This window comes from Pseudovirgaria hyperparasitica (genome assembly GCF_010093815.1).
Source record: "Pseudovirgaria hyperparasitica strain CBS 121739 unplaced genomic scaffold EJ05scaffold_11, whole genome shotgun sequence".
NCBI classification, from domain to species: Eukaryota; Fungi; Ascomycota; class Dothideomycetes; order Acrospermales; family Acrospermaceae; genus Pseudovirgaria; species Pseudovirgaria hyperparasitica.
In genome coordinates, this window is record NW_022985559.1 from 1,033,165 (window position 1) to 1,050,379 (window position 17,215).

General features: G+C 52.1%; 7 protein-coding genes across 7 annotated transcripts; 5 read left to right on the top strand and 2 right to left on the bottom strand.

The window, feature by feature from the left end:
• Window positions 1–34: 34 nt before the first annotated feature.
• On the top strand, window positions 35–890 carry EJ05DRAFT_512236 (uncharacterized protein; the record flags this gene model as incomplete). Its single annotated transcript, XM_033748313.1, has 2 exons — window positions 35–125; window positions 172–890. 2 exons carry the CDS (start codon window positions 35–37, stop codon window positions 888–890), a joined length of 810 nt encoding a protein of 269 aa, XP_033599054.1.
• Window positions 891–2,155: 1,265 nt separating this feature from the next.
• On the bottom strand, window positions 2,156–3,010 carry EJ05DRAFT_440965 (NAD(P)-binding protein; the record flags this gene model as incomplete). Its single annotated transcript, XM_033741960.1, has 1 exon — window positions 2,156–3,010. One exon carries the CDS (start codon window positions 3,008–3,010, stop codon window positions 2,156–2,158), a length of 855 nt encoding a protein of 284 aa, XP_033599055.1.
• Window positions 3,011–3,996: 986 nt separating this feature from the next.
• On the top strand, window positions 3,997–5,596 carry EJ05DRAFT_440948 (DUF185-domain-containing protein; the record flags this gene model as incomplete). The annotated part of the gene is made up of 3 exons (XM_033741958.1): window positions 3,997–4,291; window positions 4,349–5,325; window positions 5,387–5,596. 3 exons carry the CDS (start codon window positions 3,997–3,999, stop codon window positions 5,594–5,596), a joined length of 1,482 nt encoding a protein of 493 aa, XP_033599056.1.
• A 218-nt stretch (window positions 5,597–5,814) lies between these two features.
• EJ05DRAFT_512238 (uncharacterized protein) lies at window positions 5,815–7,346 on the bottom strand (the record flags this gene model as incomplete). Its single annotated transcript, XM_033748314.1, has 3 exons — window positions 7,242–7,346; window positions 7,135–7,194; window positions 5,815–7,083 (listed from the first exon to the last, which is right to left on the bottom strand). Exons 1-3 carry the CDS (start codon window positions 7,284–7,286, stop codon window positions 5,815–5,817), a joined length of 1,374 nt encoding a protein of 457 aa, XP_033599057.1. The 5' UTR covers window positions 7,287–7,346.
• A 1,564-nt stretch (window positions 7,347–8,910) lies between these two features.
• On the top strand, window positions 8,911–12,080 carry EJ05DRAFT_441473 (uncharacterized protein; the record flags this gene model as incomplete). Its single annotated transcript, XM_033741992.1, has 2 exons — window positions 8,911–10,917; window positions 10,968–12,080. The coding sequence occupies 2 exons, from the start codon at window positions 8,911–8,913 to the stop codon at window positions 12,078–12,080; spliced, it is 3,120 nt and encodes a 1,039-aa protein (XP_033599058.1).
• An 808-nt stretch (window positions 12,081–12,888) lies between these two features.
• EJ05DRAFT_69986 (uncharacterized protein) lies at window positions 12,889–13,585 on the top strand. The gene has a single exon (XM_033749899.1). It carries the CDS (start codon window positions 13,026–13,028, stop codon window positions 13,374–13,376), a length of 351 nt encoding a protein of 116 aa, XP_033599059.1. The 5' UTR covers window positions 12,889–13,025; the 3' UTR covers window positions 13,377–13,585.
• EJ05DRAFT_69974 (cysteine proteinase) lies at window positions 13,525–16,426 on the top strand. The gene is made up of 4 exons (XM_033749898.1): window positions 13,525–13,708; window positions 13,770–13,907; window positions 13,966–13,979; window positions 14,048–16,426. The coding sequence occupies exons 1-4, from the start codon at window positions 13,673–13,675 to the stop codon at window positions 16,233–16,235; spliced, it is 2,376 nt and encodes a 791-aa protein (XP_033599060.1). The 5' UTR covers window positions 13,525–13,672; the 3' UTR covers window positions 16,236–16,426.
• The last annotated feature ends 789 nt before the right edge of the window (window positions 16,427–17,215 follow it).

Consider the following 17,215-nt stretch of genomic DNA (forward strand, 5'->3'; position numbering starts at 1 on the left):
CGCGTCTCTTCATGCCCACAAGCTGCGACACATCATGTTCTGCACAAGCCTTCGTCGACGTTCTTCTGCTGCACCTCTCATCTCAACGTTGACACTGCCCACTCCCGCGGGTCTGCAGCTCATAGGTGAACCTTACCAATAGTCCTTTACGAGTACTAACGCTTCCCCAAGAATCTGACCTCCGCACCCACGACATTGCCATCCCAATTTCCAATTCCAAGCGTCTGCTCTTTCTCATCGTCACTCCGCCTTGCGTCATCAGCACTTCTCTCCTCGACACACTCAAGCGCATAGAACATTTCGCCAGTCTCACGGGTGGGAAGAATTGCGCAGTCCTCTGCATGCTCTCAACATCTTCCACCAAAGACAACACCGAAGCTTCAAGCTCGACCACGGCAGCGCTCGCTGCATACGCACACCTAACTTCAACATTGCTGTTCGGTGCGCCTCGGTCTCAAGGCGAGCCCTCAGCATCCTTTACGCCACTTGTACATCTCCCTATACTTCCCGTGCCTTTGGCATCGTCCATTCCGGACATCGTTCGTGCGTATCGGCAAATCGTCACCGCACCACTCCCTAACCCGAGCACCTACTCGGAGCCTAACACGCCTCCGTCAGCTTCAAGACCCGGCAAGCGCAAGCCCACACACGCATTTGAGCTCTTGCCCTACTGCACTGTCACGCCACCGCTCGCTGAAGACGCGGCGATTGCTCTGACGGACGCATATGTCGACTTGAAGGATCTCATACACGGTGCTATGAGTACTGCTGAGGAGGACTCCACTAGCGAGAGTATGCAAGGGATAACGGGCAGATTGGAGGAAGTCCTTGGGGCGCAAGGGGCGCAAGATGTGAGAGATTTCTGGCGTGAGGAGTGGGTTGCGGAGTGAGGCATTTGTGGGCGAAGAGTTGTCAGTGCTAAGTGTGTTGCAACGGGATCTCAGTAGACCTGTGTTTGTTATGATGCATATGTGTAACAGTTTAAATGTGATCACTTCCTGCTTTTCCACCCTTTACCAGACGTCAACGTGTCCTAGCTCAAAGAGAATGGGATATCTTTCTAATGTCTAGCAGAAGCTATAATTCTTACTCGAGGAGCCCCTTGTATCATGTCAGGCGCATCACTTTCGATATATAGCAAAGTTCACATTTACGTTACGTCCTCCAGAATTCATTTAAACCCCACAATTCGATCTTCAATATCATCTTTTACGCATGAGGAAATCTCATTTGAGTTGAATTACTACAAATGATCTTCGCATTTGTTGAATGTCCAAGGTCTCCACCATAAGGCGCATCGTCGCGTGGAAGTTGAACTTGAATTGCGTTAATATCGAAAGCTTGAGTAGCTCTTTCCACGCAACAAATCTCATCCAATAGCATCATGGGATTCAGAACAAGGCTTCTTTTGGCTAGGTTGCGTAACTATTCTGTTGTCCCACCGAGCGCGTTCAACACCAGCCATGGAAATAATGAATATATCAGCATTAAAGGAGAGATTGAGGAATTGAGTACAAGGAAGCTTTCTATACCGTCTTGCTGGCCTTACTCAGTGAAAGTCAGTCTTGGGATGACATCTCAAATTCAATCATCATATCTCTAGCTCTATCAATATAAGAAGCTTGGCAGATACAGGATACGGTACCGTCATAAGATCAACATTGAGAATCGTTCTCTATGAGATATCTCCATTTACGTACATTGTGGAAAAAACACGAAGGAAGGAATGTAGTAAGACAGAGCCGCAAGCATAGAACTGTCGTCTTATGGTTCTATTTCATCTGGGGCAAACGCTGGTTTTGATACTATGTAGCAAGGGAAATATACTACAAGACCTGCTCTGTGCATAGGTCTGCTTTGAGCTATCGTTCCCTTTTTTTCACATGACATACCTTCAATGCACTCTATCACATATTGCACATAGTTAGTTCCTAGTTGACATGGACTGGAATAAAGGTGAATAGGATCGGCAACAAGACCGGGGTCAACGAGCTCGAGGATCAATATGCAAGGCAAGTAACAAAGATTGAACTGAGAGTGGAGATATTGCGATACTACTAGTGACACCAACCCAGTCAACAAGGAAGCTTTGACATCAGAGACTCAGGTCAACCTTGAACAAGGGGCCATATGCATGATTCACCAAAGTGCGACTCTAAATATCACAGTCTATAGCCCATCTCTTGGTCAAGTCACTTTCCGCCTGTATGAGTTCCAATTGCTTCTCCATAGAAGCGACTGCCTCACTCCCTAGCTGAAGCCTGAGGACCTTCCCCTGGGGGCCTTCGCTAGGCTGGAGGACCTCGTGGACAATTGCAATCGCAGTCTTATCCGGATCCTGCCGTGCACTGCTGTGCAAGCCTTTGATTGCCTGGAGCGTGAAATCGGCAATCGTCCCCTTGTATGCATCTGGAATTTCGGTCGCCAAACTCTCCACCTTCGCCGGCTCCATGAACGCAGTCCGCATGCCTCCGGGCTGGGCTGTGAAGACACGGATATTGAAGGGGGCAAGTTCGGCCGCAAGGGCTTGGGAGAGACCTTGCAGAGCAAACTTGCTCGATGTGTAGGCCGATGATCCCGCGTGTGCTTCCCAGCACTCGTTTGACGTGACGTTGACAATGACCCCTACTTGCCCGTTCTCGCGCATGTGCGGAACGAGCTTGTGCATCACGCGCATTGCACCAAAGAAGTTCGTTTCGTATAGCTCGCGGACCAGGGATATAGGGCTGGCTTCGAAGATGCCACCGGCTGCATAGCCAGCGTTGTTGATGAGCACGTTTATTGGACCATGCTTTGCGATGATGGCATCGAGTCGGGCCTCCAGATCGGTGGCGGAAACGTCGAGTGCCTCCCATACCGCGTTCGGGTTACTGGTGATTTCATGGACGAGATCAGGAGTCTTTTGTGGGTTGCGAGATGTGGCAATCAGCTTTTCACCAGGTCGAGAAAGTACGGCGCGTGCGAGGGAGAGGCCTAGGCCCGTGGAACAACCAGTAATTAGCCACTGCATGATCGATGAGCTGTCTCTGTTTTCTGATTCAGATCTTGTATAGATGAAGGTGAGTCGACTGTCCGAGAGCTGTAGTGCTTTAATCCTGTAGTAAAGTACATTCTGCTGGTGGACGAAGTCATTTTATATACAATGATCGTGCACTCGTGCGGCGCATCAAAACAGAACTGTCTCCGAGTTGCTGTAGTCGGAGCTGGAAGCTATTCCCGCTGACGATGTGAAAGTATTCAACCGGTCGAGAGTAGGAATGGCACGATTGAGTCTCCAGATCCGACCCGCTTCGCATTCGGTTTGAAGTTTGAAGCACATCGGCTTTTAGGGCGGACTTAGGCGACAGTCTAAATCCTTAATTATGTTGTCTCTCCGGAGCACAGTCGGAGGAACTAATGGCCCGCTCTGCCTTTGTGGAATGATCCGGTGACGGAATTACTGGTGTAACATCGATCCGAGTCGGAGAGGGTTTTCCGGACGAGATATGGACAGCCTGTGAGTTTTGCATGAAGTAGTGGACCGAGACTGCGAACCAGCGCTTCGCTACAATGTATACAGACCTAGAACTACACTTGTGTCGACTGTGAGATTGAGATTGAAGCGGACCAGGACTCTTCGGCACCGGCGTGCCACAGCAAGTCGAACAGATGCTGCAGACATGGTCTTGCAAAGAGTATATCATGTACATACCGAGTTACGGACCAGACAATGATGTTCTCGTACATGTCAGGGCATCAGTACAAGTATGAAAGGTGCCAAGTAGGTACTCTGGTTGCGGAGAACGCACGGTCCATCCATCAATATGCAAGCTTCATGCTCTCCTCCGCGTTCCATCAACGCCCAATTACCTCACCATATTCCATATCTGAAGCCGTTGCGCATTCCTCAATCTCTCACTGATATAACCCGGCTCATAATGATATTCTGAAGCAATGCACCAGTTGTTACCCGCGTCCTCCCCATATTCCACGCCAAAAATTCGATGAGTGGGAGACATGGATTCCCCAATAGTCACACAGCTCTTTCGACAGCTCTTCACACACAGAGCTTGTCTTCAACGCCATCGCCTGAGCACGTTACAGCTTAGCAATACACAACGACGATATGCATCGGACGACCTCTTCAAGCGTGCCCCGACGAACGAAAGTAATTGGCACAAAAGATCGGCCGTGTTCCAACAAGACAAAGCAGAGGAGTTTAGTAAATTCCCAATCGTGGACTCCACATGGCTGAAAGCACGAAAGAGAAGGCCAAAACGTGTCAAGATGCTCATGCGGGACTTCATTGAAGGTACGGAGAGGACTCCTGGCCATATGAGTGGAAACGTAGAACTAACAGCTTCCACAGACAGTCTATATAACCCCAGTTATGGCTACTTTTCCAAGCAAGCAGTCATCTTCTCGCCCGGAGAGCCATTCGAATTCGTGAAACTCAAGAGCGAGCGCGACTTCCACAACTTACTCGGCCAGAGATATACCGAATTCGAGGACGAGCTGGACAAGGAATCAATAAACATATCGCGTCAGCTATGGCACACGCCGACAGAGCTGTTCAGGCCATACTACGGCGAAGCTATAGCTCGCTATCTTGTCGAGAACTACAAGCTGGCTTTATACCCATATCACGACCTCCTCCTGTACGAGATGGGTGCTGGAAATGGTACGCTCATGATCAACATACTCGACTACATCCGCGATGTGCATCCCGAAGTGTACGAACGCACGCGCTACAAGATCATCGAGATTTCCACCTCCTTAGCCAGTCTACAGGCCCATCAGCTCAAGCGCACCGCCGCAGCACGAGGCCACGCAGACAAGGTCGAGATCATAAACCGCTCCATCTTCGACTGGGACACGTACGTCTCGTCCCCTTGCTTCTTCCTCGCGCTCGAGGTCTTCGACAACTTCGCCCACGACGCCCTGCGCTACGACTCCGTAACCCAGGAAGCATACCAGGCGTACGCCCTCATCGACGACCAGGGTGATTTCTTCGAGTTTTACACAAGGGAGCTCGATGAGCTGACGCAGCGGTTCCTGCGGGTGCGGCAGCAGGCTTGCGCCGACATGGAATACCGACATCCGCTCCGCGAGGGCGTGTATCAGCGAAAGCTCAGGAATCTCTTCCAAGGAGGCATGCACCTCACGCAGCCAGAGTATATCCCGACGCGACTGCTGCAGTTTTTCGATGTGCTTTATAACTACTTCCCCGGTCATCGGCTCGTGACGAGTGATTTTAGCAGCCTGCCGGACGCAGTCGAGGGCGTGAATGCGCCGGTCGTGCAGACGAGATATAAGCGGAAGACTGTGCCCGTGACGACTCCTCTGGTAAGCCATTTCCACGATGGAAATTCATCACCAAAGTGTTGATTGCTAATAATACCCGTAGGTGCACCAAGGCTACTTCGACCACCTCTTCCCAACCGATTTCCAGGTTACCGAAGGAGTCTACCGCGCCGTCACGGGCAAACTCACCAAAGTGGTGGCGCATGAAGACTTTATGAAGAGCTGGGCGTTGATTGAAGAAACGGCGACGAAGAATGGGGAGAACCCTCTGTTGAGCTGGTACAAGAACGCCAGTGTGTTGTTCACGGTGTAGTCTCTTGGTAGATTAACGGTGGTGATGTACATAGAGAGGACGTGAGGCTTGAGTCACAAATGCTACTGATCTGAGTTGGGGTATATATTACTTTATGCACACATCATGAATGCTAGATAAGAATGAGTCGATGCTTCGCAATGCGATGCGATGCGCGCTGTGCTTTGCTATTACCCCCCCCCCCCCTACGACCGTACTCGCTACGCTTTCTTCCAGCATCAACTAAACTTCGCAATCCGCTTCTCAATATCCCCAACCCACCCCTCAACCGTCTTGATATTCCCCTCCGTCACCTTCTCCCCCTCGCCCAGCCTGCCCTCAATCTTGTCCAGCGTGGCCCTCCACCCCTTGATCTCGGCCTCCTGCTCAACCTGCCTCTTCTCGACCGCATCCAACGTCGCGCCCGCCGTCATGGCCGACGCATGAATCAGCCTCAACGAGCGCAACCGCTCCAGCACAAGCGGCAGCGTCGGACTAACCCGATCAATCGTATCGAGCGCGCCATACAACGCGTTAATCTTCGCCACACGCTCCGGGTCCTCGTCCTCTGCTTTATCTTCCTCGTCTGCCACGCTGCCGCGGCGCCCGGCACCAGCACCGGCACCAGCAGCGGTAGATTTCCCCGCCGACGCGGCGCTCGCAGCGGCCGAGAGCTCGTTCGTCTTGCGGATGGCGTCGAGCTTCTCGGCGTCGGAGATGAGCTCGCGGACCTTGCGGCTGTGGGCGTCGAGCGTGGACGGGGTGGTGCTGGCGATGGTGGAGAGCTGGCTGTCGAGCTGCTCGAGGGACTGGATGACGGAGAAGACGGGCGGGTTGGTGCCGAGGTCGGGCATGGTGATGCTGTTTAGGCCGAGCGTGGCCTCGAGCGCGGCGAGGCGGGTGTCGAAGTCGGCGGCCTGGGCGAGCAGGTATTCCTGCTGTTGTGGGGGCGCGGCGGGAGGGGCGCGGAGGGGGATGCGGGTTGGGGTGGATGTGTGCTGGGTTGATGGGTGGTGGTGGTATGTTGCGTATTTCTGGAGGGTGGCGGTGAAGTGCTCGCTGGCGCCTTGGGAGAGGTTGTGACGCTCGATGTAGGATTTGTCGAGCAGGGCGGCGAGGCGGTTGATGTCGGCGTGTGGGTCGGATTCTGGGAGCTCGGCGTTCTTGGACTGTTCTTGCTTTTGCATTTGTTCTTCGTCGAATTGGTCTTTTAGCTCGGCGACCTCGCGTCGTAGGCGGGCGAGTTTGCGGTCTTTGCTTTCTTCCTCTTCGTCGTCGCTGAGGTCGCCGTACTGGCCATTGCTGCCGCGGCGTCTGCGATGGGATGTCCGGTAGGAGGTTTTGTGGTGGCTGATTCGGTCGGAGAAGTCTACGTTGTTTGCGTCTACGCGGGCAGGGCGGAAGTGTGAGCGTGCTGATGTCGGGTTGAAGCGTCGGCGGTCGACCGCTGAGTTGTCGTCTGAGGCATTGCCGTCCTGGGATGGGGAAGGAGAGCGTACTGTAGAGTCCTGGGAGTCAATTAGCTCGTGGACCCGGGCGTACTCAGCTTCTAGACTTACCTGTAGCGTTGATGCGTCTTCTGTGAGCTCTGGAGTTTCGTACACGTCCGGCGCATTATCCTGGTTCATGTGAGTTGAAGCATCGTACTTGATGGTTCGGAACGCACGAGGTCTGGCAGATTCAAGTTGGCATATTTGCGAATCTGCGCCATAGTGAAGATAGTGTTCAATCTATTTGTCTTTGCGAGTAATGTAGACTATGGAAAGAATTGTTGATCTCAACCTCCGATGCCGCGGATGAATGAGGTTCCAGGTCCTAGCTTTTGCTGCCTCAGGCCATGTAGTATCCCTTTCGACTTTGGCGGCTGTGCCATCGTCGAATAAAAACTGCCATTTGCTGTAGATAATAATCAAGAATGACATACATTGTAAATATTAATTTCTATTTCCTATACTCAGTGTACATATGTATGCAATGCAGTTTTGTATTCACGTCTCGGCTAGGGGTGGACCAGAAAACTTCGTCTAATTCTTATACGACCTTTTACCATGTGCGACCAACGAACTACGATCTAAACACAGCTCGGGTTGTCGCTACATAATAGTTGATCGGGTTGTGTCGCTCTGTTTGTTTAAACAATGTGGACCAATCGCGGGGTCTCATAGGTTCTGCTTGACCCCGGGCGATGATGATGTCAAACGACGTTGAACAATTGGCAAACAAGGGAATTCGAATGTTTCGCCATTCGATATCGCAGTCTCGGTAGCTTTGTTTTATTGCGAAGCAGGACAAAGAATGCAAGGACCCCTTACTTCCTATATGTGGTCTGGGCTGACCAGTCGAAGTGAAGTAAAGTCCTCGTCAAACCATCTCATTCAATCAGGCGTATTTGTGTCCAATCAGTATTTCTAAATCCTGTTAAGACAGGCTGGGGATAACCGCAGATTATAGTGGGCGAAAATGCTATTATCAGAAGTCAGCGTTATTCGCGTTCGAGCATGTGAGATATGCGACATATATACCTAGTTGTAGACCTAGACAGAGTGAGATTTGCTATGCTTCAGCATTGGCGACATTCACAAGACTACCGATATCTTCGATGGAATCAATGTTGCCGATGTATAGTGGTGCCTACCTTGAGATCGGAGATGGCGAGGTCGCCAAGAGTAGAGAACCTTGGAGGGCGTGGACATGGAGACACAAGGCTAGGGCAGCGAGTAGCCGCATTAAGACCAGGAAGCATCATATCTAGACATGCATAAAAGTGCATTTTGGGAGTTCTCAAGAAACTGCCTGGGAACATGTCTGGCGACGTTGCCGTGGAAGGCTCAACAAAGTAATGTCGTTGAAAGAAGGTTGAAGAAGCAGCACGGGCGGGGTTTGCCGAGCAATTTCGACTTCGACTTGCACCCCAGAGGACGCCCATCACTCAGTTGCGATATCAACCATCTCCTGCGCGATACGATCGATGGACTCCCCGCGTCTGCTGTGCACTTCTCTCGCTTCCGTTGCCGTAATCTGGGTCACATTCTGACCCTTTCATTCATTTTTCACATTCGGCCGACGTGTTGTCGCATAATCACGAGCGACCCCGAGGCATGTTCGGCTCTATCCATGACGAGAATGTCGACGACACATCCTACCTGTTTCAAGAGTCGAATCTCCTCCTGCCGCTCTCGCATGATGATACAGACACTGGTCTTGAGTTGAAAGATGGCGGCTCGATTCCGTTTCCGAATCTGGACAATATCGAGTACGAGCCGTATAACGAATCCGGACCATCATCGGTCCACTTCAATGACCTGATTGATGTTTCAGAGACTGGAGGCAGTCACATGAGTAGTAGAGAAGAAGGCGAAAACACAACGACGTTTGCAAATGGAGATTTGCCTTCAGATAAGAACAGCACGGTCAACACACAGGCTTGGCGTGAAGGGAGCCACAATGGCAAAACAAAGACGTCGCCAGATACCGATGCCGACTCCGCTACTAAGCTTAAATCAACACCTCAATCATGTCCGGGTTCGCTCAAGAAATTGAAGCTTATCGTGCGCGAGTCGCCTCTTAGTAAGCCCGAGCATCCATCCGACAACGACAGCCCGTCCTATTCTACTTCGTCATCGAATGTGGCCAAAAGGATCAAGACATCAAGTACTCCTGAGGCACTGAACATTCATGATGTGACTCAGCAGGGTACGCCAACGACTCGCGCCTATCATAAAAAAGTGGTCGCCGAGCTGCGACCTCGATCATCGATACCGACAGATCTTGCACCAAATGACCTCGCGCATGAGCTAGCTGTGGCTGCATATTCGTCACGTCTTAACCCGTACGCGCTTCACAAAGGCGAATACGAGCTATTCAAAGATCACATCACTTTGCCACAGGTCACGATATATCTCAATATCCGCAATGCCATTCTTCGGCTTTGGACTAGGAATACACTCGTCCAGGTCACGAAAGAAGAAGCGCTGGGGTGTGCCCGGGAAAGTCGCTACTTCAAACTGGCAGAGGTGGCCTATCATTGGCTGATCAGACGTGGTCTCATCAACTATGGATGTCTTGAACTGCCCAACTCGGCTGGTCCAATAACACGTATTAAGGCGACAGGACGACGTCGAACCATCATCGTGATTGGAGCGGGAGTATCTGGCCTTGGCTGCGCTCGGCAGCTACAGGGTCTTTTCTTGCAGTATGGGTACAGATTCACGGAAAATGGAGAAAAGCCTCCTCGAGTGATCGTACTGGAAGGTCGAAAGCGCGTTGGTGGTCGCGTATACTCTCATCCACTGAAGAAACAAGGCTCAGATCTCCTCCCGAACGACCTTCGCTGCACGGCAGAGATGGGGGCACAAATCGTGACAGGATTTGAGTCTGGCAATCCTTTGAAAGCGATGGTACGAGGACAGCTTGCGCTGCATTGTTATCCGCTGAAGGACAATACAATACTGTACGACCACGACGGTGTGCCCATCGACAGACAGCATGACATTCAGGTAGAAGGTCTCTTCAACGACATTCTCGAACGTGCAAGTGCATACAGAAACAAGAATCCAGTAGTCAAGACAATCGAAGGGGACAAGAAGCTACTGTACTGGGCGAAAGAGCCAACCAGTGAAGGCACGAAGGTTATCTCCGAGCTCGATAGTTCAGACGCTGCAGTGACAGTGACGGGAAGCAGACGTCCCGGACAGAAGAATACGACATCGACTGCGGGCCGTGGCTACATCCTGGGGGATAGCGAGAAGACATTGAAGCCTGCAGCCGATGCAGCCAAGAAGCTGGGATGGACACTTCGTCCTGGAGTTTCGGAGAGCCAATCGATTGATCTGGATGCATTTGTGAAATCCAAAGCGTATCCAACTTTGGGTGAAACCATGGACGAGGCCATTCGCCAGTATCAGTCGCTCATTTCCTTGACACCAAAGGAGCTGAGGCTGCTCAACTGGCATTACGCCAATATGGAATACGCCAACGCTGCCAATGTGAACCAGCTGAGCCTTGGTAACTGGGACCAGGATGCAGGGAACGAGTTCGAGGGACAACATTGCGAGATCATCGGAGGATACACGCAGTTCCCTCGCGGTCTTTACTCACTGCCATCGCAGCTGGACGTGAGATTTGGCAGCTCGGTGAAGCGTGTGCAATACGAAGACAACGGTGGAGTTGACGAGAGTCGCGTAACAATCGAATGTGAGAACGGGGAAGTGATGGAGGGCGACATGGCGGTTGTGACGACTTCCCTCGGCGTTCTGAAACATGGTAATGTTGTCTTCCAGCCACCGCTTCCTGGATGGAAACAAGGGGCCATTGACCGTCTCGGCTTTGGACTCCTCAACAAGGTGACTGTAGTGTAAACGACCATGACGGTACAGGACTAACTCTTGATTAGATCATCCTCGTCTTCGACGAACCATTCTGGGAACAAGACAGAGACATGTTCGGGCTTTTGAATGACGTCACAGACAACGTCAACGAGCAGGACACCAAACAATACGGCAAGGGACGTGGGAAATACTACTTCTTCTGGAACAGAACGCGGCAGAGTGGCCAACATATGCTCGTGGCACTGATGGCAGGAGACGCAGCCCACGAGGCTGAGATCAAGGACGACAAGAGCTTGGTCGAAGGCGTTCTTGCGAAGCTGCGCAGCATGTTTGACCAACGGAAAGTGCCGAAACCGCGCGAAACGATTGTTTCTCGGTGGAAGAGCGACCCATTCGTCAGAGGCAGCTATTCATACATTGGGCCACAGAGCGTGCAGGGTGACTACGATGCCATGGCCAAGTCTATCGGGCCGCTACACTTTGCAGGAGAAGCTACGTGTGGTACGCACCCCGCGACCGTTCACGGAGCGTACTTGTCTGGCCTCCGTGCAGCGTCGGATGTGATTGATGCATTACTAGGGCCAATCAACGTACCCACACCTTTGGCGCCCAGGAAACAGAAGGCAGAGGATGCACCAGCTGTGGCACCTCTGTATAGTACGCCAGCCAAGATTCCTCTTCTAGATGCACCGCTCGAGATGGACACGCAATTGGCGCGAGCCCAGCAAGAGAGCTACGAAGCATCGATCATCGGAGCGATACTGCAAGAGATTGGCGACAGACCCGTGCAGCCCAAGAAAGGAGGCACGAATCCATTTCTGCTATACACGAAAGACTACTGGGTGAAGTGCAAGGCCGACTGCGACCAAGCCCGACAGAGGGCGACGGGAAACCCGAACGCGAAAGCGGACAAACTCGCGATCCGCAACGAAGTCGGACGATCGTGGAGAACGGCGAGCGAGGAGGTCCGGAGACCGTATATCGAGCAAACAGACAGCGCCAAAGCAAACGCCGAGGCCGGAACGACGGCGTACAAAGAGCAGGCCGCAATCTGGGATCGAGAGGCAGCGCGGATCAGGAGAGAGTACATGGAGAAGAACCCGATGATGGCGTGTGCGCGAACGAATGGGTTCAGCGGCAAGACGGCGATTGAGAGTGGCAGGAATGGGATGCGGTGATGATGGTAATGGGTAATTAATAGCACAGGCATGGCAATGGTGTTTGAAGTGTGGATTTGACGTGGCTGTCTTTTCAGTCTAGGCGGATGGCGGCGTGGAGTGAGTGTATTCTGAGGACGGGGTGAGAAGAGGGACAGATGTGGCAGTGAGAGGCAGTCAGTGTACAGTGTACAGTGTACAGTGTACAATACGAATGAACAGCTAGCCAGTAACGGACGGGGGACAGGCAGCAGGCGTAACAGCATCACAGCATCCAGCATCCAGCATCGCGACTGTGGTAGTAGTATAGTATAGTAGTATGTACTATTACCTTGGTGATGAGTAATAATCCATACAGTAATTGAATGCAGTAATAATACCAATAATAGTAATTACTGGATGCCCGCCGAACGCCAACCCGGTGGGTGGTGTTCGACAGGTGTTCGACAGAAAGTTCCTTTGGTCGCAACGGTTTCGGCGCTAGAGACGCGCGAATTTCAGCCCTGTCTTGGGGGGGGGGAAAGTCTGGGGGGGCGTCTGGGGTGTGTTGGGCTGTCTTGGGGTGTCTATTGGGGGGTGATTGGGGGTGATTGGTCCCTAGAATGGGTACGTCTAGGGCTACTGCTACTATACCCAGGAACAAAGGGACCACGAGTGCTGGCGGAGAGAGCCCAGAGAGCCCCAGACTGCCCTAGACTGGCTCCCCCTAATTAGACCCGCGAAACCTCCCCCCGGAAACCCGCCAAAACCAGCCTAAATCAGCCAAAACCAGCCAAAACCACCTCTAAGAAAACCCCCCGAACTCTCTCTCCACCCAAAAAACGTGGCAGCACGCAGCTCGCAGCGCAGTGCAGCACCAAGAAGAACCCAAGCAGCAGCAGCAGCAGCGGCTGCCTCAGGCACCCACAAGACCAACGGCCTTTTAATCTTGTGGCCTTAGGCTGCAGCTCTCTATCCCAGAACCTAATGGTGCAGCGAACAGTTGAGGCAGCACCGCCCGCCTACTTGCAGGCGACCGTTTGGGTATGTAGACCGCGCTTTGGACCCGTCGATAGTCGCTGTCACCGCCGCCGTCAGCTGCACCTCCGCCACCATCGCCATCACTGCCATCTACTAATTATCACCACCCTCACCACCCCCTGCACTCCTTTCTCCGTCAGCTGCTCGTCGCCCCAACTGTTGGGCCCGTGGCTTGACGCGCTCATATTGAATTGCGCCCTTCTTTTGACCTCTACGCCTCCTCTCCGCAGCCCAGTCTTGTTGGTCCGGCAGGGTTCTTCTAAGCGACCCCGACAGACAGAGCAGAGCAAGACGTAACGCATACGAAGACTGATAATACCGCATCGTGTCAAACCCTCCCGATCCGCCGCCCAAGCCTCATACCTCGTCCACATCTCCTACCATACCACACCCTCCAGCCTCACCTCTATTCACAGCATCGACCTGCTCTGCTTCTTCTGTCATACCCGCTTCAATTGCGGCCCTTCACACACACGCCCTGTCGCGCCCTTCCGCTCTCTCCATCCGCTTCCATCCATGTACACGCCTTGCAGCTAACGCCTTGACCGACCTCGCGCCGCCACATTTGCGCTCCATCCGCCTCTCTGCGCAACATGTCGTCACTCTGGGGTCGCTTCAAGACGAAAGATGTATGATCGCAACCTCTTCCAGCTTCCTGTCGCTCCGTCTGACTCTAATTGTCTTCTCCAGGGCCCAACCCCATCTGCCAAAGAAGCTCCTGTCAAGAAGGATCCCAACACGCCTCAGCCAACTCCTCTCGAGCTGATGCTTGCGGATGCCGGTCCCATACGCAACGATGGCAGCGATAAGTTCTTTGGTATTGAAAATGTACGTCCGAAAGATGCCGAAACTCATCGACTGATGCGTGCTAACATTGCTTGAGCAGTTTGGAAGCACATGGTATGCCCCCTCCCCCCAATTCTCGAACAACTGCCGCCTCGCGCCCCATAACTTACCACAACGCCCAGTTACTGTAATTCGATAATACAATGTCTATACTACTCCGTGCCCTTCCGGGAACAAGTCATCAATTTTCCTGCCAGGACCCCAATTGAGGCTCTGAAAGAGACTGAGCCTAGCGCTCTTCCGCAGCTACATACAGACCCAGCGACAACTACGCAGAATGGACTCCTACTGCCGACGAAAGCAAAGGGTGTGCCACCTTCGACAACAGTCACCTCGCCCGCGCGCAAACCCGTGACGCCCAACAACGGCACGCCGACGCCGGGGACCAAGCCCGAGGACAACAAGGATTCACCAGAGTACAGAAAGAAGCTGATATTGGCCGCCGGCCCGATCATAAATATGGACTATGAGAATTCTCAGTCCTACGGCATGACGGAATCCTTGTTTGCATCCCTCAAGGACATCTTTGAAGCTATCATCGCGCACAAGTCGCGAATGGGTGTCGTGAGCCCCCACAAGTTTCTCGAGATCTTGCGGAACGAGAACGAAATGTTTCGCACCGCAATGCACCAAGATGCACACGAATTTCTGAACTTGTTGCTGAACGAGGTCGTCGACGACGTGGAGAAATTCTCAAGAAAGGCTATAGCTGCACCACAGGAACCAGAGGAGTCTGCACTAGAGCTCTCGTCTGCGTTGACGTCATCGGTATCCGCCGGTATGTACAGAGATATAGCGACGAATGCGAGCGCAAGCAACACCAAATGGGTTCACGAGCTTTTCGAGGGCACGCTGACTTCGGAGACACGATGCCTTACCTGTGAAAATACCTCTCAAAGAGACGAAGCTTTTCTGGACCTATCAGTGGATCTGGAGCAGCATTCTTCGGTGACATCCTGTCTAAGGAAGTTTTCAGAGGAGGAGATGTTGTGCGAACGCAACAAGTTTCATTGCGACCGGTGTGGTGGTCTGCAGGAGGCTGAGAAGAGGATGAAGATCAAGAGGCTACCGCGCATTCTTGCTTTGCACTTGAAGCGCTTCAAATACACAGAGGATTTGCAGCGCTTGCAGAAGCTGTTTCACCGTGTTGTTTACCCGTACTATCTGCGGTTATTCAATACCACAGATGATGCAGAGGACCCGGATAGACTGTACGAGCTCTACGCGGTCGTGGTGCATATCGGCGGCGGACCTTATCATGGACATTATGTGTCCGTGATCAAGACGCAGGATCGTGGCTGGCTCTTATTTGATGATGAGCTGGTTGAGCCGGTGGACAAAAGTTACGTACGGAACTTTTTCGGTGGCGAAAACGTTCTTGCGTGCGCATACGTCTTGTTCTACCAGGAGACCACCGTAGAGGCCATGCAAAAGGAGCAGGAGGCGGAAGGTCTTGCTGCGGCTCAAAAGGCAGCGGAGCGGGAGAAGGAGGCGGTCAACTCAGGGAAAGTCAATGGCGCCACGGCAAATGGCTATCACCATGTTCCTGTCCCGACTACACCAACCGACGAGACTGAACCTCATTTCATCAGTCTGGACCGCGTAGCTTCTGCCCCTATGTCGCCGCAATCGCCTTCTGCGGCACAAGATGAGCCCGAGCATACTTTGACCTCGCCTCTCGAGTCCACGGTTCCGACCTTGTCGTCTACGCCCAAGAACAGGAAGGCGGATGCCGCTGCGAAGAAAGAAAAGAAGGCTGTGGAAAAGGCGGCCGAGAAGGAGCGCAAGGCACAGGAGAAGGCACAGGAGAAGGAGCGGAAAGCACAAGAAAAGGAGCGTGAGAAGGAAATGTACGAAAAGCAACGATCGGTAATGGACCGCCGACGAGAAGCCCTGAAGAAACAGGATGAAGAGCTGCAAGCCGCGATTGAAGCATCCAAGGCTTCGGCCGCCGAAGAAGCTCGACGGACGGGCACCACAAATACCGAATCCTCGATTGCGAACACTGCCACCACCACTACGACCACCACATCGACCGAAGCGACCGAGGCTTCGTCCGAATTCGAAGCATTGTCACAAAGTCCGCGCGCACGAATCAGAAACGAAGAAAATCTAAAAGAGAAAGGCCTCATGGGCCACGGTCTGAGCAGGTTCCGGAACAGCAGCATGAGTCTGAGGAACAAGCCTAAATGGCTTGGGAACAAGGACAAGGGCGAGCACGATACGTCACTAGAGCCCGGCAAAGACGATAAAAAGGATGGCAAAAACAGATTTAGTCTGGGGAAGAAGAAGTCTGGTTTCTTTACATGATATGGGTAGTTAAAGCTTTTGACGATACCTCTGCATGCTGGTTTGTTGGTACTGCATATCATGGGCGCACGGGTCGTTTTTGACGCATGGGCACATTCATACAGTTTTTCGGTCATGTGGGCTTGTGAAGGCTGACGCTTTCGGGTACCTTGGATACATATATGTGTGTGCATTTCGGGCATATATTGGGGTTGCTGGGTATCTGAGTGTCGCTGGCACTTGCGGGCGACATGTTTCACCCTAGACGACTGATGCGCGATCATTGGTTCGATATTGTCTAGTTTAACTAAAGGGGTTCTAGATGTGAACGGGCAAGGGCATATCTATAAGACACTGTATAAATATATTATATTGTACGTACGTACGTACTTGCACGTCGTCATGTGCGAGCGATCAAATCGATCGAGAGGAGGAAGCGGGATCGATTGGCTGCGAGAAGTGCAGCGTTCACTTTACGGGAATCTTATGTTGTATATATATCACACCATTGAGACAATGATATTCGACTTGATGACAGTGACGAAAGCATGAATCATCCAATCAAATACCGTGAAGCCTTGAACCCACGTGTTTAATTAATCAATCAGCTCCCCGACGCGTCGCAGGGCCGGGGCAGCATCCATCCATCCATCCATCTCACGCGTCTCCTCCCCTCCGCCGGAGGGTTTCTCAAGCGTCCAGTGTATTTTAGTGTTCTAAACGTTTAAAACAAAGACTTACTAAGTAATCATGTAGTCAATAGTTTAGCCGAAGTAATATCCGCTACCCTTCTATCCGCCTCTTCTTCTTCTCTCTCTCTCTATTATACGTGTTTTTAACTGATTTTAACCTTATAGGCTTTAAAATAATACTAATTACACGTATTTTTAACTCATTTTGACCTTATAGGCTTCAAAACAACACTGATTACACGTGTTTTTGACTGATTTTGACTGATTTTGACCTCGCAGGCTTCAAAACAACACTGATTACACGTGTTT